The sequence below is a fragment of the Megalobrama amblycephala genome, linkage group LG3 (genome assembly GCF_018812025.1).
Source record: "Megalobrama amblycephala isolate DHTTF-2021 linkage group LG3, ASM1881202v1, whole genome shotgun sequence".
Lineage (NCBI taxonomy): Eukaryota > Metazoa > Chordata > Actinopteri > Cypriniformes > Xenocyprididae > Megalobrama > Megalobrama amblycephala.
In genome coordinates, this window is record NC_063046.1 from 969,343 (window position 1) to 987,364 (window position 18,022).

At 40.1% G+C, this 18,022-nt stretch overlaps 1 protein-coding gene across 1 annotated transcript; it reads right to left on the minus strand.

Moving 5' to 3' along the window:
- Nucleotides 1-1,569: 1,569 nt before the first annotated feature.
- Nucleotides 1,570-17,634, minus strand: LOC125264239 (butyrophilin subfamily 1 member A1-like). The gene is made up of 9 exons (XM_048183449.1): nt 17,285-17,634; nt 17,118-17,171; nt 14,361-14,723; nt 5,469-5,762; nt 4,629-4,730; nt 4,512-4,532; nt 4,010-4,051; nt 2,401-2,442; nt 1,570-2,258 (listed from the first exon to the last, which is right to left on the minus strand). The coding sequence occupies exons 2-9, from the start codon at nt 17,167-17,169 to the stop codon at nt 1,624-1,626; spliced, it is 1,551 nt and encodes a 516-aa protein (XP_048039406.1). The 5' UTR covers nt 17,170-17,171; nt 17,285-17,634; the 3' UTR covers nt 1,570-1,623.
- Nucleotides 17,635-18,022: the final 388 nt, after the last annotated feature.

The window sequence follows — 18,022 nt, forward strand, 5'->3', positions numbered from 1 at the left end:
TCATGCCTGCAACCAAGTTTGTATTCATGTGACATTGTACATGTGTATTTTAGTGTGGAATAAACTGCTTGCATTTAGATCATCACCCTTCTTCATTTGAGACAACACAGCAGACATTAGTGTTTCATTAATGTCACTTTCCTTCGTATCTGAAGTCTCAGTGTTCTACTCAAGACTTGCATTCACAAAAACATTTTTTGTTAAATAACAAAAGCATCAAAGTGTTCTTTAGTATCATTTACAGTATTTATAAAAAAACATGCATTACAAAGTCCTCAGTGTCTATCTGTTAAAAATATAGTAGAATATCAAATGTAATTTCATGTTTGTTCTGCTGGGATTTCGCTCGTTTTTAAGTTCAAAATCACTTGAATTCGTCTGAGCCATGCATTATTTGTGCATTATTAATGTATGGAGCTGACTGAAACACTACTGCCAGCCAGCGGGACATTAAAGACGAAGTGTTTGTCTGAGCTCACAGCAAGGGAATGATAATATCTTTGCGAGGGAATGCAAAAGATTTGGAAAAAAATTTTCCTCCCATCCCATTTTTTTTTTTTTTCCCCCCACTGCCAGATCACTTTAGGGGCTCCGTACATGTATGGCTATTGTGCATCAGGTAAATGTGGAGTCCTAAATAAAGCAACACAAAGATCAGTCATTTTGATAGCCAAAAAATAAAAAATCTGACATATGAAAAATACTTCAGTAAACTACTGTACACTTGATTTTATACTGTTATGAGTGTCATAGTATGTCGTTTGTTGATATTAACATCAATCTCATTGTGTCTCTTATTAACAGCTACAGAATGGCACAGAAAGCAGAGAGCGCCACCTAGAGACAGGTAAGGAAAAATTCATCTCTTATGTTTTGATTCTGAGAACATTTACATCTACAGGATTTTTTTTTATATTGATGTGCTGCTAAAACAGTTTCCTTCATGTGTCTTTCTTTTCATTTACTTCTCAATCTTGTTGTGTGGAATCAGCCTCATCTGTGTCAGACGTTACATTTCAGATCATTGTGAATTTATTAAATCAACACAAACTTCAATCAACCTGCAATTCAATGATCAGTTACAGTGTTTTATAAAAGAAAAGCTAGACCCCAAATTACTACAATAATCTGTTAAATATCAGAAGTATTTGGTCAAGGCACCTTTAGAATTTTTTTATTTTATTTTTTTATTTTTTTATCGCACATTTTACACATCACGTTTCTCCATCAATATACTGTAAAAAAAAAAAAGTACCAATTTTTTGAGCATCATATTTTGGGACCTTTTATCTTAAAGGGATGAAGATTTTTCCTGTAAGGCTGAAGATTTGGATTTACATTTATTCAAATGAGGAAGATCTCAAGCAGTTTTCCACAAGAGCCAACAATATTCATGATACTCAATGCCAAGTTTAGAGCAGGACCACAGATTAGATCACAGGTTAGTGTAGAAATTAAATGCAAGAAAGTAAAAAAGTATACAGTAAGTTCCTTAGTTTCTGGTTGTGTGTTAGTGACAGAGAGGATGAAGAACTCTTTAAACTCTGATGTGTAACGATGGCGTCAGAGGGAAAGACGTAAGTATCTGTCCTTCTTTCTGTTTGAACACACTGGATTGATCAGTCAGACGTCTGTGCTGTTTTGACTGAACTCTACAGGTGAGTCTTCAGGTTTTGAGCTGTTAATCAGTAAAGGTTGACTGGACTCTACAGGTGATTCTACAGGTTTTGGACAATCCAGAATTTCAAGTGAACTCTGATCACCTACACCTGGATTAAACAGAGGAACGACTGATCCAGTGAATCTGGTGCTCATGGTCAGGAGATGTTTCTTCTCTTTGACATTGTAAAATGACAGCTGACCGTCATCATAATCTAACAGAACTCCCAGTTGTTCAGGTCTCGGCGTCAGTGAGAGTTTAACTGGTGTTTCAGTGTTGGTGTAAAAGCCATTAGGACCGTCTGAACACAGAAACCAGAAACCGTCTGATGGAGTTAAAGCAGATCTGTCTTTAGCCGTAAAATGTCTATGTTTCACCACACCAATTAACCAGAAGTTTTTAGGATCTGTATTTTCTCGTGCCAACTCGACCTCCCAATAGTGACGACCACATGTAAATCTCTGAGCTCCAAACGCACATAATTGATATGGAAATCCCTCTCCAGTGTGATTATAATCTGGAGAGTCTCTCACTAATTTACAGTTCTTAGTGATCATCAGATCTGGATGTAAATGCTCACGGTCAATAGTGATCTGAACTGTGAAGAAAATAATGCAACAATTATTAATACACTTCAACTTGTGTGTGAGATTAAATTTACAAATATGTGCATATATGACTAAATATGATGCATTTATAACTGAGATTATGAAATACATGCATATATATTGATGTCATACCTGCATGTGTCCTCAGTTCTTCTAGGTTTACGTCTCCCACAACTGAAATGAAAAACAATTTGAGACTTTAGAGAAAGAAATCTAGACTGTAATTGGGAACATCTAGAGTTATGATCAATATATACCAGGAATGATTTGTTTTTTATCAGCTTTTATGCATTGTTAATTTAAATGAAGCTGTATATATGATTATGTTTACACTATGTTCTGGTACACTTTTAAAAGAAATTAAATGTATTGTGTCTGCAGCACTTTGTAAAATATACAGTCCAAAAGTCTGAGACACTGACAATCTGCGATTAAAAAAAATTAGGATTTAATTATTTTTTTTATTTTTTTTAAGACTATGACATAAATAATCTTTGTGAAGAAGGTAAGATCTTTTTTCCACTGAAGCACAAGATGCTCTTCATGCTGATAAAATCATTTATGAAAGATCTTGTGAAATTATAAAAATACAATATTTAAGCATTGTCACTGGTGCTCTCAGACTTCTGGATGTCATTTTGTGAATAAAGCTATATATAATTCTTGCTGTGTAATTTTTACAAGATAGCCAACAATCTGGTATAAGAATTGCACAAGACAACAATGCCAGGTTATTTTTAGTGTGTGTGTGTGTGTGTGTGCGCATGTTTTTGTGATTTATGAGGACACAAATGTGTATAATGTCATGGGTATTACACTGGTATTACGACTTAAACATGTTTTATGAGGACATTTTATGAGTCCTCATATTTAAAATAGCTTTAAAAACACACTAAACAATGTTTTATTAAAAATGTAAAAATGCAGACAGTTTTCTGTGATGGGTAGGTTTAGGGGTAGTGGGAGAGAATGTACAGTTTGTACAGTATAAAAACCATTACGCCTATGGAGAGTCCTCACTAAGATTGTGTGTGTTTGTTTGTCTGTGTTGATAGTTATGTTATATGATATGTTTTCTTCTGCTACAACATAATCTATGTTCATTTAGTGAATCACACTGCTCTTAGTGTTCATCCGTTCATCCAGGCATTACTTTAGTAGTGTCAGTCTTTCAAGACATTCAGATCAGATTGGTTTAAAATGACAATGTTCTTAATGATCAAAATCTTCAAATATGAATTGAAAAGCAGTTTATCAGTGTTTGCTGAGGGTGTGGAGTCTGCAGTCATAAACTGAATGATTTCATCACAGCTGCCTCGTGATTTGGTGTTTCTCTGTATATGCAAAATGAAAATGTTTTCAGAATGGTTGATTGTAATTATAGATTGTCATTCTGCAAAATTGAAACATTTAAACTATAAACTCTCAAGTGAAATGAGAGATCAGGAGCTCATTCCTGTTCCTGCAGAGCTCCTCCAACACCGTCTGTGATCATCAAGAGTTCATGAAGGAGTGTTTGATCAGGGGTGGAGATGAACTCTGCAGGAAGATCTTCAGTAACAGGATTGGGAAGCACTGTTATTATATTTATTTATTTGTTTGTTTGTTTGTTTACTGTTATTCATCTTTAATCAGTCTGAGAGTGGAGTGAAGTGGGAGAGAAAGGGCGACAGGATGAAACAACAAGCTTTACAAATACTGTACAGTGTATGTGTATAAATGCATATATGTCATAACCTACCTGTATCTTTCTTCTGTTCTTCTGTATTTGTGTCTTTCACAGCTTAATTGAAGAACAAATAATTTAAGGTTTAAGAGAAAGAAAACTACAGCTGTAATTGTGGACATATACAGTTACTATTTGCTGGAAATATGTTTTAACAAACATTATTTAATGTGATGGTGGGAGTGTCTATGATTCTGCTTTAATTCTACACTGTCAATGTTCCAGATTAAAGTTATACTTCGGATTGCATTCACATTATGTTCTGGGACAAGATTTCTGCTACAACATGAATATTTATATGTTTAGTGGATCGCTTCAGATATTATTGCTGATATTGCAGTCATTAAACTTCTTTTGATTCATCGACACAAACTAAAATAAGGGAACATTTAATTATTAAAAATGTAATTATTGTTTCCACAAATACTCTAGAATTTGTAAACCACAAAAAATGTTTCTGTTAAGCTGATTCATCTGTGTTTTGGATCTTAAAATGAAAGATGTGTAGTTTAATTACCTTTTTTAGCTGTTTTCTTCCCTGAAAGAAAGATGGAAAAATGACACATAAGCATAAAATACCTGCATAAAAATCTTTTGAAGATAAAATAATTGAAATCTTTCTACCCGATTTTACCTGGTAGTTTGTGTCTGTATTTGTACAGGATCAGCCCAACCAAACCCAGAAGAGCACAAATGAGAACGATAAAGAAAAGAGTCTTCCATGGATCTGATGAATCTGAGAAAGAGAAACCAGATCAATCTAAACATCATCAAAATATATAAATGAAGTAGAAAAATATATATTTTTTGTAATTATATCTATTTTTCTGAAACAGGGTTGAATACAAAATGTGATGGGATTTTTTTGTTTGTTTTTGTTTTGTTTTTTTTAATTGGAAGGATTGATGACATCAAAGAAAGACCAACAGGGGTCAACAACCATATTCTATAACTGAAGTCACACCCATACATTTTCAGGACTCACAACCACATTCTCAGAAAACCCGCGCTGTGTGAACAGAACCGGACTGGACAACTAGTTGTCTGTCACTCGTACAGTGCGAGAGAGACGCTCTGCGCTGCACAAACGGTGGTTTTCATGTGTGGTTTCTGTTTCAGTAACTTGCAGCAACAGACATGAGCTGTGTGTCGTCTAAAGGGTTTAGATCCAGTCACGGTTCTGCTGCTGTTTGTTAATGAAGATTGACTCGATTAGACTCTTGTCATATCTAAAAGGGATAAGACTTTTCAGTTTTATAGACGTCTCCATCTTGGATATTTCTTTGGTCACTGTTGCTATGGTTACTGGTGAGAGAATACGGGCTTGACTCCTGTTGCACTTTTATACATTCAGTATTCAAGATGTTAGTCTCACACGTGTAAGTAAATGTGGTCGTCAATCCCAAAAACTGAAAATGAACATAGCCTTTGTATGGATATCTACAAAAAACTTTGTTCTAAGATGTTCTCTGACCTGAAAAGATGATGGCTTGTATGTTCAATTTTCCTTCTCTAAACTCTCCTGTCTTGAGAGACATTGAACATGAGACCAGTTGAGCATCCGAGTGAGAGACGACCGTCCAGCTGTGGACTGAGAACATCTGATCTGCTCCACGACTGCAAGACACTCCTCCAGGACGAAGATCCCTCCACTCATCTGACCTCCACATGATGTTCGGCTCTGGATACCAGCCGCTGGAGTTACAGCTGATGTTCACACGTCCATCATCCAGAGGCTGTGGAAACAGGACAGGAGTTGATCCTAAAGCTGGAAGAGGAGAGACAGATGTTCAGATGTTCTCCCAACACTGTGAAAGCATATTTTTTATTTATTTGGGTAAATGCATCTCTAGTGCTCCAATGGAGGCTGCTTCCCAGCTAACACATTTTTATTCTAGGAACATTTTCCAAACATTCTGTTTAGGTTAAGGAAACCTTAAAATATCCAGTTTCCTCAATGTTAACAGAACATCATTTAAAGGTTAGTATGATGTTCCAGAAACACTCTTTCAACTTAATTTTTATTAACAATATTCTTCACAGTAAAATCCTCAGTGTTAAATGAACACTACTTAATGTCTGTATGGGTCGAAATCTACAGAGTGTAAAAGTAACACTAAAGCAACTGCCATTAACTAGATAATTAATGGATTAAATGTTGACTGTATTTCTGTCATACGTTTATGTGGGGCTCATAATAACATTCCCTGTGATGTTAATGTTAGTGGTTAAAGAGAGCGCATCCCCCATATGTCTTTATTTTATTTTGTATAGTTCATTTTGATGGTTATGTTTTCTAAATGTATGGTTGGGGTTAAAAATGTTGGTGCAATTGCATAAAATCCTGCTTAATGTGAGTAATGCTCAAGCAGGCATGTTGTTTTAGTGATCAGACAGGAGAGGGCGTCCGCGGAAGAAAGGTGCGGGCGTAAATGACAAGCGAGAGAATTAGTTGGTTTTTTTTGGGTTGAAAAAGGCAGGCAGAGATTTTGTGGAATACGAATAAGTGTAAGCAGGAAAACAACATTAAACGAACCCATCAAACCAAGCACGCCTGGAACTTCATTTATTTCGGCATGCAACAAACTTGGAGGCACCGCTGGGATTTGTAAGAAGTGCGAGCCGAAGGGTTCACGAGAGAGAGAGCTAGCCAGAGAGAACGCAGAGATTCTCGGCCGACTAAGTGGGTGAATATCAGTGCGAGATGGATCTGGAAGCCCTGGCCGAAAGTGTAACAGAGAGACTGTGGCTGTTGCGGCTCGATCAAGTGAAAGAGGTATGTGATTGTAACAAAATCTCTCTCGAAAACGCCCCCACTAAGCGCGCACTTATCAAGAGAGTAACTGAGTCGATCGATGCTGTGATTGAACACGAGGAAGAAGACGTAGCAAAGCATTTTCTGTTGTCAATGTTGACGTTCATGGAAACGCAGGGAGAGAGAGAGGACGATGAAAATGACGGCGGCAGTATTAAAAATGCGACAGACATTTCACAGGCTGAAAAGTATACTATGGATGAGACAGATTTACAGCAAAGTCACTTTAAAGTGCACACGCAAAATACGGAGATGAGAGATAAGATGGTAAAAATAAAAGGAAAAGAGGATGAAATTGTTCAAAATCGGCCCCTAGAACAGCGACCATTTACTTGTCTTGCCCCTGAAGTCACTGTAAGGAGGGATTTCAAAGTTTGTGGTCAAATTGGAGAGAGCGGACAAAAAGATAAATTGTCATTCACTAATTTGATGCACCAGGTGGACAGAGGATTGAGAAGAGGCCATAGTGAAGCAGAAATTATTGAAGCAGTAATAAAAGCTATTAGCCCAGGATTGAGTCTACGCAATATGCTTGAAATCAAGAGAGATCTCACTCTGTCACAGCTGAAAACAATATTAAAGGGACATTTCAAGGAGGACAGTTCTACTGACCTGTACTACAAATTGTTGAACATCACTCAAAATGCCAATGAATCTCCACAAGCATTTCTATTCAGAGCCATTGAGTTAAAAGAGAAGCTGCTGCACACCTGTGAAGAGGGCGGTGAGTACTTCAGTACAGAGCACGTTCAGAAGAAATTCCTACGCTCTATTAGCACAGGGCTGATCAGTGATAATATTAAATTTCAGCTGAGGCCGTACTTGGATGATTCAAAGATCTCTGACGAAATGTTGATAAACAAAATGAATGAAGCCGCTGGTGATGAGATAGAGAGACTGAATAAACAAAAGAAGAACACTGCAAGTAAAGTGGCAAAAGTACACAAACTCTGTCCAGAAATGCAGGCCCATCCATGCAGGCAGGATGAGATGACCGCCAAGGTGTTGGTTCAGGAACAGTCAAGTGATATAGTCAGGCGAAAAAGCAGAGATACACCAGCAGTGGAGGGGCGGAGAGAAACAGAGTTATATGAGATGGTCAAACTCCTGAGAGAGGAAGTTGCAGAACTCAGGAAAAACCAAAACAACCCTCCTGAACGTATGGCAAGGGGAAGATCCAGCTACAGAAAGGGATGCAGAGCATGTCAGGAGAAAGGTGAAGAGGATCGATGTGAACACTGCTTCAGATGCGGAGTCGTGGGTCATGCTGCCCGGGGCTGTAGAGCGCCAAAGAATCCAGCAGAAGGGAGGAGCGATGTAAAAATATCAGTTCATTCCATGAGACCAGACAGCTCAACCACCATCTTGGGCTACAGTGGTCCACAAGAGAAAACTCAAGAGCTCCTGCGGCAAAGAATTAAACAGCTAGAGGCGGAGCTAGAGCAAAGAGGAAAAACAGAGCATGCTAGAGCTGCCACCTACACCAACCACATACCCTTGCGGCATCGAGCGAGATTGGAGAACCTCATTGGTCCAAGATGTATGGTTGACTGCTTCTTTGAAGGCGTGCCGGTGCAGGCGCTCTGGGACACTGGATCGCAGGTGACCATTGTCAATGAGGAATGGAGAAGAACTTGCTTTCCTCACATTGAGACACGCAGCCTGAATGAGCTGCTGGATGAAGGTGAAACGCTCATTGGTCGAGCAGCAAATCAAACTGATATACCCTTCTCTGGATGGGTGGAGCTGAAATTCCAACTAGGGCCAAAAAAAGGGTCCCAGGCAGAACTCCTGGTGCCAGTGCTTGTCTCAAATGAACAAGGCGTGGGGCAGCCTCCAATCATTGGCTACAATGTTATTCAGCAGCTGGTGACAGAGGGAATGGAGCAGCACCCTGATGTCATCTCAGAAGTGGTAAAGGAAGCTTTCTCATGTGACTGCAAAAAAGCTGTTGTATTGATACGAATGATACAAAATGGGGACCGAGTCGAGAGAGAAGGAGTAGTGAAAGTTGGACGAATTACTACAGTAGTTGCAGCAGGACAGACAAAAATGGTGAAGTGTGGAGTGAGGGCTGGTCCTCTTGTTTCAAAGCAGGAAGTCCTGTTTGAGCCAGAAGTTATTCCACAGTGGCCTGAGGGACTGGATGTAGCTAGAATGGTAATCAGTCTACAGAATGGAAACTTGACAAAAGTTCACATCCCAGTAACCAACATCAGCAATGTGGACATTATGCTGGCTCCCCGCACTATACTAGGACGAGTACAGCGAGTCCGAGCCATTTATCCAGCAGACACAAAACCCGCTATTGTAGAGTCAGACCGGACTGACAGTGGTGATAGTGTGATAGCAGGAGTGGTGGTCACTGAAAGTAAAGATGTAACATCTCTGAACGGGTTTGACAACACCGGCCAGGATGCTAATGGAAATCTGTGGGACCCACCAGTGTCAATTGATCATCTCACGCCAGAGCAACAGAGAAAAGTTAAGCAGCTGCTGAGGGAGGAGTGTGCAGCGTTCTCGAAGGATGAGGACGATGTGGGGTGCATCCCATCCCTCAAAATGAAAATCCGCTTAAGTGACATGTCTCCAGTAAAGCGTACTTATGTCTCTGTGCCAAAACCGCTACATAAAGAGGTGAAAGAATACTTGGAAGACCTTCTGAATAAAGGATGGATTAAGAAGTCTCGCTCCTCTTATGCATCTCCCGATCGTCTGTGTACGGAAGAAAGACGGTAGTTTACGCCTATGTATAGATTACCGCGAGCTCAACCGCAAATCCGTCCCAGACCGTCACCCTATTCCACGGGTACAGGACATGCTAAACAGCTTAAGTGGGAGTGCATGGTTCTCAGTCCTGGATCAGGGGAAGGCGTATCATCAGGGGTTCGTGGAGGAGGGCAGCCGACCATACACAGCTTTCATAACGCCTTGGGGCCTTTATGAATGGGTCCGGATCCCTTTTGGGCTGTCCTCTGCCCCCGCCGAGTTCCAGCGCAGTATGGAGGAATGTTTAGCAGGACTGAGGGATGACACCTGCCTTCCATACTTGGATGATAACCTTGTGCACAGTAAGACATTCGAGGAGCATCTCTGTGATGTCAGAGAAGTGTTACGCCGTTACCAGAGACATGGGGTGAAGCTCACAGCTAAGAAGTGTGAATTGTTCAGGGCTGAGGTAAAGTTCCTGGGTAAAATAGTCTCTAAAGGAGGCTATACTATGGACCCCAAGGAAATTGCACCCGTACAAGCACTAAGAGACCGTAAGCCTAAGACGGTGGGTGACTTGAGACAACTGCTGGGGTTCCTGTCATATTATCGCACATACATTCCCAGTTTTTCCCAAATTGCTAAACCCCTCTATGAACTATTGTCAGCAGGAAAGCCGCCAGGAAAAGTGGCAGGTGGTAAAGGGGAAAGCTGTAAGAAGAGTGTGGGAAAAGGGAGAAAATTAGCACAGCTTAATTCCAGTCAGTCTATAACTTGGACAGAACAACACCAGAATGTCCTCAACCAGCTGCTTGAGTTCTTGCTTCACCCCCCAATCATCGGCTACCCTGATTTCGAACAGCCCTTCATCTTGCATTGTGATGCGTCACAAGATGGACTGGGAGCCATACTATATCAGAGGCAGCAAGGGAAGCTGGTGGTGATTGGCTATGGATCACGGACACTAACGGTTCCGGAGAAGAATTATCATTTGCACTCGGGGAAACTGGAATTCCTTGCAATGAAATGGGCTATTAGTGAGCGATTCCGTGAATACCTTTATCACGCAACTTCCTTTGTGGTCTATACGGACAACAACCCGCTGACATATGTGTTGTCCACGGCCAAGCTCAATGCCACCACCCACCGATGGATAGCAGAGTTGGCTGACTACAATTTTACCATCACATATAGACCAGGCCGCACACACCGGGATGCTGATGGACTGTCGAGGATGCCTCTAGACATGGAGAGTTACATGCAGGCCTGTTCACAGGAGGCCAGTCCAAGAGTCATAGCTGCTGTCACGAATGCACTTCTCCTGAAGCCAGAGGAAGAAGAGCCCTGGATGTGCCCGATCACCATAGCTACAATTTGCTCTGAGGCTGAGCAGGAGCAAGGAACATCACAAGTGAACAAAGTGACTCCCGAAGAACTCAAAACAGCCCAAGAACAAGATCCGGTACTTGGAAAAGTACGGGAATACATTCTAGCAGAACGTTGGCCAAGGTTGGTGGGACGAGGCCGTCGTGATGAGTTGACTGTTCTATACAGGCAGAGAAAAAAGTTGTTTTTAGATGAAAAGGGAATACTGTGTCGACAATCAGCAGGACGATCCCAGACAGTGTTGCCTAGAAAATACTTTCACTTGGTGTTAAAGGAGCTTCATGAGGAGATGGGACACCAAGGAGTGGAGCGCACACTGAGCCTTATCCGGGACAGGTTCTATTGGCCTCACATGCAGGCAATGTGGAACATTATGTCACCAAAGTGTGTAGCTGTCTGAAACGCAAGCGTCCAAATAGGACAACGAGAGCACCACTGGTAAACATAGTGACGACTTACCCTTTTGAACTGGTATCAGTGGATTTTCTGCATCTGGAAGGCTGCAAGGGTGGCTATGAATACATCCTAGTATTAATGGACCACTTCACACGCTTTGCCCAAGCGTATGCCTGCAAAAACAAATCTGCAAAAACAGCTGCAGAAAAAATCTTTGGCGACTTTGTTCTCAGGTACGGATTCCCCACTAAACTCCACCATGATCAGGGAAGGGAATTTGAGAACAAGTTGTTCACCCACATGGAGGAACTCTGCGATATCCAACGCTCCCACACGACTCCCTACCATCCTGCTGGAAACGGGCAGGTGGAAAGATTTAATAGAACATTGTTGTCAATGTTAAGATGCCTGCCGAGTCAAGCCAAAGCTGACTGGAAGAGCTCCCTTAACAAGGTTGTCCACGCGTATAACTGTACGCGAAGTGAAGTGACAGGTTATGCCCCGTACTACCTCATGTATGGACGACACCCAAGGCTGCCTGTTGATGTAATGTTTGGCCTGAAGCCAAGGGAGTGTGGAGAGTCGCACAGTGATTATGCCGCCAAGTGGAGAAAGCGCATGAAAGAGGCATATGAATTGGCATCAAGAACAGTGCAGAAGGAGCAGAGGAGAGCAAAACAAGGCTACGACAAGAAAATATATGGAACAGATCTCCAGCCAGGAAGCAGAGTGTTGGTGAGGAATTGTGGAGAAAGAGGTGGTCCGGGAAAGCTCCGGTCATACTGGGAGGACAGAGTGCATGTTGTGACAGAAAGGAAGTATGAAGACGGCCCAGTGTATGTAGTTAAGCCAGAGCATGGCCCTGGGGAAGCACGGGTCCTTCACAGAAACTTGTTGCTGCCTTGCGACTTCCTACCTGCTGACAACAACCAACAAAAGAGCAGTAAAACACAATTAGGGCGAAAAGAGACAAAGACAAAAGGAAAAAAAGACACACATCAAGAGGATGCTGTAACTGAAGAGGACTCAGAGGATGAGGATGACTGGAGAGGCGTGACGACCTTGCCAATACAGCAAATTACAGAGAACGAAAGCCAGCTGAGACCTGAAGAGGATGAGTTCCATTTAAAAGCTACTGAAGGAGCATTGGACCAGCAGTCAGATGGTGAGCATGTACTGCCCAGGTGTGATGAAGAGGACGGAAACTCAGAAGCGTTTGCAAATGAAGTGGAAGATGACAAGGAGATGGCAGAAGGGGGCAGGTGACATCATCAGATGAAGCAGATGACATCAGCCCAGCAGCAACTCATCCTGCCACAGAGAAAGTATCCTTTAAGACAAAGACATCCACCCACAACACTGACGTATGATACATTAGGCAAACCCTCTCTCACACATAGAGGTTCTTTGATTTCATAGTTGCTAAGTGAAGTTGTAAAAACAGTTCATAAAGTTCATAAGTAAGAGAAAGTTCATGAGATTGTTTTATTTAATATACATACAGTTCCAGTAAACAGACAATGGCACATAAATTGCTAAACTATAGTGATACAGTCATGATAGCTTATAATGTGGGTCTGTTTATAGAGCATAGACTATGTCTAAGGTTCCAACCTTTCAGCACTTGATGTGTGGCCCGTTGCATGACGGAGCAATCTTTCAGACATCATGTGGCCAGTGGTGTCTACTCCAGCAGATGGCATGAAGGGGGAGATACATGTCATCCGAAGACAGTTGCAAGACAAATTAGCATCAAGTGTAGAGACTGACTCCCTGATGTACTACTTTGCTCTAATGTTGAGAACAGAGATGCTTGGAACGATGGAATGCCAAGTCGGCATTCATTTTTGGAGGGGAGAGTGTGGGGCTCATAATAACATTCCCTGTGATGTTAATGTTAGTGGTTAAAGAGAGCGCATCCCCCATATGTCTTTATTTTATTTTGTATAGTTCATTTTGATGGTTATGTTTTCTAAATGTATGGTTGGGGTTAAAAATGTTGGTGCAATTGCATAAAATCCTGCTTAATGTGAGTAATGCTCAAGCAGGCATGTTGTTTTAGTGATCAGACAGGAGAGGGCGTCCGCGGAAGAAAGGTGCGGGCGTAAATGACAAGCGAGAGAATTAGTTGGGTTTTTTTGGGTTGAAAAAGGCAGGCAGAGATTTTGTGGAATACGAATAAGTGTAAGCAGGAAAACAACATTAAACGAACCCATCAAACCAAGCACGCCTGGAACTTCATTTATTTCGGCATGCAACATCTACAGAAGTTCTTATTGAGAATTAAGATTTTTATGTTTGTTTTATTGAATGTTTAATTTGAAGTCAAGGCAATGCAAGTTTATTTATATAGCACTTTTTTAAGAAATATAAATATCATGCATAGGATATAAAAATAACAATCACATTTAATTAAAGGCTGCCAGAATCAATCTCTATCTCTAACTAAGTTCGGGGCAACCCTGTCTGAATATAAGAGTCAGAGAGTTTCGGTTTGTGAGACACAGTAGTAGAAACCAGGCGTCTTTCCAACCCATTATTGGAGTGGAGTATTCATCACACCATCTGCCTCGTATGGCTTACGGTTCAACACCAGCCTGTGACCTCAGACCTGGTGTCTTACACTCACATCTGAGTGTGTAAACCCACTGTCTGAAGACAAATCAGGAAAGCTTGTGCCGTGGATAGAGCACTTTAGTAAGTTACACAGTTCAAACAGCACCATCTGATATGAAACTTTAAAATAACCTACAATATCCACTTCAGAATTGCTTAGATGCAGAACAAGATCTAGACGAGGTAGTTCAAGGGCTGGGAAGAGGGAAAGCTGCTGGGACTGATGAAATGCCAGGTGAACTTCTCCAAGTTGGAATAGAACCCCTATCCTGCCATCTCCTTCAACTCATTCTGAAGTCCTGGATCTCTAAACATGTTCCCATCTATACAATAAAATCTGGAGAAAAGCCTACTCATGCAAAAAAAAAAAAAAAAATAGATGAACTATTCCTTTAATGAGGTGTAGATCCATAAAAACATAATGAATTGTAGTTTTTGACTCACCAGTGACTTTGAGAACCATCTCTTGACTGCCATATGTGCTTTCTCCACTCACATAACAGTGAAATAAACCTTCATCCTGAACCGTGAGTTTCTCCAGCCGTAGAGAGACGTCTCCATCCTTCAGTCCACCAGACTGACCTGAGCACCGAGTCAGTGAGGTTCGGTTCCTGTACGATTCTTCCTGGAGGTCCTGGATCTTCCCATGCTGATAGAAGAGAACAGGATTAGCGAACTGGTCATGACGGTACCAGCGGATCTCCAGAGCTTCAGCGTTCTCAGGAGGAGTGATCCAGCAGGGCAGAGTGACTGTGAACCCGACATGAGCCACTGTCTGATCACGAGGAACCACAACAGTGAACGAGACTGTGAGACACAGAAAGACACACAGAATTAATTATATGCATTATATACTGTATTTATTTGCTATATTTACTCAGTGAATCTGTAGCATATGTTTTTTTCTGAAAAAATAAAATAAAGACTTAAGCTGCGGTCACATTAGCAAATCGATATTTCAGGGAAATTTTGCATGCAAATAGTCCACAGCGATGTATGAAGCACAGCTCACACATAAGTCACTTTCAAACCAAGCAGCTTTCTGTTGGTCATCGTGGAGACTTCAAATGCAACACTTGAATACGAGCGAAATCTGCTCGCGGATATTTTTCGCCCTAATGTGAAAGTCCTGATGTGTTTTACAATTTTACAGCACAATTTCTCAGAGCAATGGTAATATTCATTAACATCGGCCTTAAATATTATTGAACAACTGGTCATTGAGCACTACTTAAAATTGACAGTAAAATACAATTACACAAATTAACAACTGGCATTCTAACTTTTACAGTGTATATCTTGTATGTTGAGTTATTTAAATGCTATTTATACATATGTTTTGTTTGTAGAAGGTTTTTTAAATGTCCTCATAATGTTGGGAGAAAATGTTCTTAGAATAACATTCTTGGAACATCCTTTAAACATTTAGAATGACCACTAACTTCAAATGAATAAGGATTTGTGTGCTGGAACGTGGGAAAGTTTTGTAGCCTGTGTAACGTGTGTGCTCCAAGGAAGACGAAGGCAGAAGATACAAGTAACACAACAAAGTTTAATCTCAAAGACTGACAGAACAGGCGACAGCAAACACATGTAACATTAACAATGAACTGAAGGCAGGAAGGAACTTAAATACACAATGAAACTGACGGACAGCTGTGATGGTGGTTAGTGTCCATGGTGATTGATGAGTGGCGGGAACTTAGAACAAAGAAGCACATGACAACCAAAAGAAACGGGACAAGACGGTGACTGTGACAGCCTGTCCCATAGTTATTGTATCCAACTTTCTTTTCAATTTATGTAAAGGTTATGCAAGTGTTAGAATTAAACATTTTCAAAACAGTATTCATGAAATCACCACATATTGTCATTAGTATTTGATGAATGTTCTAATAATGTTGGCAAAAAATATTATTTGAAGATTATTTTCCAAATGTCCTTTAAATATTAAGGGTCATTAACATTCTGGCTTAAACACTGGTTTATGGTTGTGTGGGATTACAAATTTGTTCTATGTTATATCTAGGTTCCAATGTAATAGTATATGAACTGAAAACTTTATGTATATTGTGTCAAGGCAGGCAGACCAGGTGTCTGAGACACTAACCTTTTGTCTCATGCATTTCCTGACCATGTGGCATGACCAGCTCAAGATACAGCTGTGCTTTTGTCTCTATGATAATGTAAAGGTATAGGTGATACTGCCAGACTGATTGGATTACCACCTATGCATTTGAATGACACAGTTATGCTGATTAGATCATGGCTGGGAAATGTAGGCAATGATCTGATTCCTGTACTGCATTTGCATCCTTTGTTTAGATTGTCCACACCTCTACTCTATGTATCCCTCCCCCTTGAATGTATATGAACTACCAAGTCACTGCCTTAGTCAGATTTTGGATGACCACAGCGACGCACAGCGTGTTTCTCAATAAAGAGTAACTTCTGCTTCAAGAGATCCCAAAGTCTCCTGGTCTATGCTTCTGAAATTTCCAACAGTTGGATGTTAGACAGCGCAGGGGTGTTTCATTAACAGCTCTCAGTGTGACCATTAATGATGAATCTTATGTTAATAAGAAAAATCACTGAAAGAAAGAGGAACAAACATTTGAAGTCACCACTGTGATGATCAGTGTTCCTGTAGTTGGACTCTCAACCCTTGATGGTTTTATTAGTTATTCTCTGGCTGTTTTAACAGTGTTCAGAAATCTGATTTCACAATCACATCACATGGTCAGTGTGCAGGAAGTTTTTAACTACAGTGTTATTTAGACTCTCACAGAAATCGATAATCAGCATATGAAACTGCAACTTCTATAATAAATATATAGTTCAATTATGAAACTGCAGAAAAAGCAGTTGTTTAAACCACTTTAATGCAGTCATTTGACTAACCTAAAAATCCCATTGTTTGCCTTTTCATTTTTTTTTTAAAACTGAGTCCTGGTGTCCACTACAGAGGACATAGCATAACATATGAATAAAATATAATTTGTATTTTATTTTTTTTTTGTATGCTCTAAAATTAAGGCTAATTACATAAAAAACTACATTTTTCCTGGTAGTCAGCAGGATATCCTATAGAACATGTTCACATATATGAATTAGACCTACTAGATAAATATGAACATTTGTTGATATATCAGGAATGACGTGTTTGCCATAAAACTGAATGAAGTCCAAACTTGTTCTTACCAGAAGTCTCTATGAAGAGATTCACCAGTAAAGCTATAAAAATCGACAACATTCCTGTGAAAATACAGAAAGACTCAAATAAAATAAACTCTGAAGGATTTATTTCCAGAAACACACGAGCGATATAATAAATCAGCGTGTCGTATTCAATGAGGAAACAAACTCACCGACAGAAGACTCGTCTGTAAATCACAGTAATCTGGTTTGTTTAGATGAATATGAGCTCATACACGCGTTCAACACAATAAAAGAGTCAAATATAAACGATAAAACAGGCTAGATGAAAATCAGAAACTATCAAAAGTGTACCTGACTTTCCTCCCATTTTTCCTGCTCTTTACTTCCACTTTCTAAACATAACGTTATCCCAATAAAACAGACGTCAATCAGCATATAATGAACAACTCTTCATATTCAGTGTATAATTCCTATTATTTGAATATAGCAAATGGAAAATCCACACAGATCTCCGACACTGAAGTGAAGGCTGAGGATTTTTCCCGCTGGGATCGACTGGAGGAACAATACTATCAAGAGGGCAAAGGCTGCAGTTTGCGATATTATCAGTATGAACCGATGATAAAGACAACAGAGAAGGTTCTTTTGAACTTTCTATTTATCAAAGAATCCTGAAAAAAATGTACACAACTGTTTTCAACACTGATAATAATCATAAATGTTTCTTGAGCATCAAATCATCATATCAGAATGATTTCTGAAGGATCATGTGACACTGAAGACTGGAGTAATGATGCTGAAAATTCAGCTTTGATCACAGGAATAAATTACACTTTACTATATATTCACATAGAAAACAGCTGATTTACACTGGAATAATATTTCACTGTTTTACTGTATTTTTGATCAAATAAATGAAGCTTTGGAGAGCAGAAGAGACGTCTTTT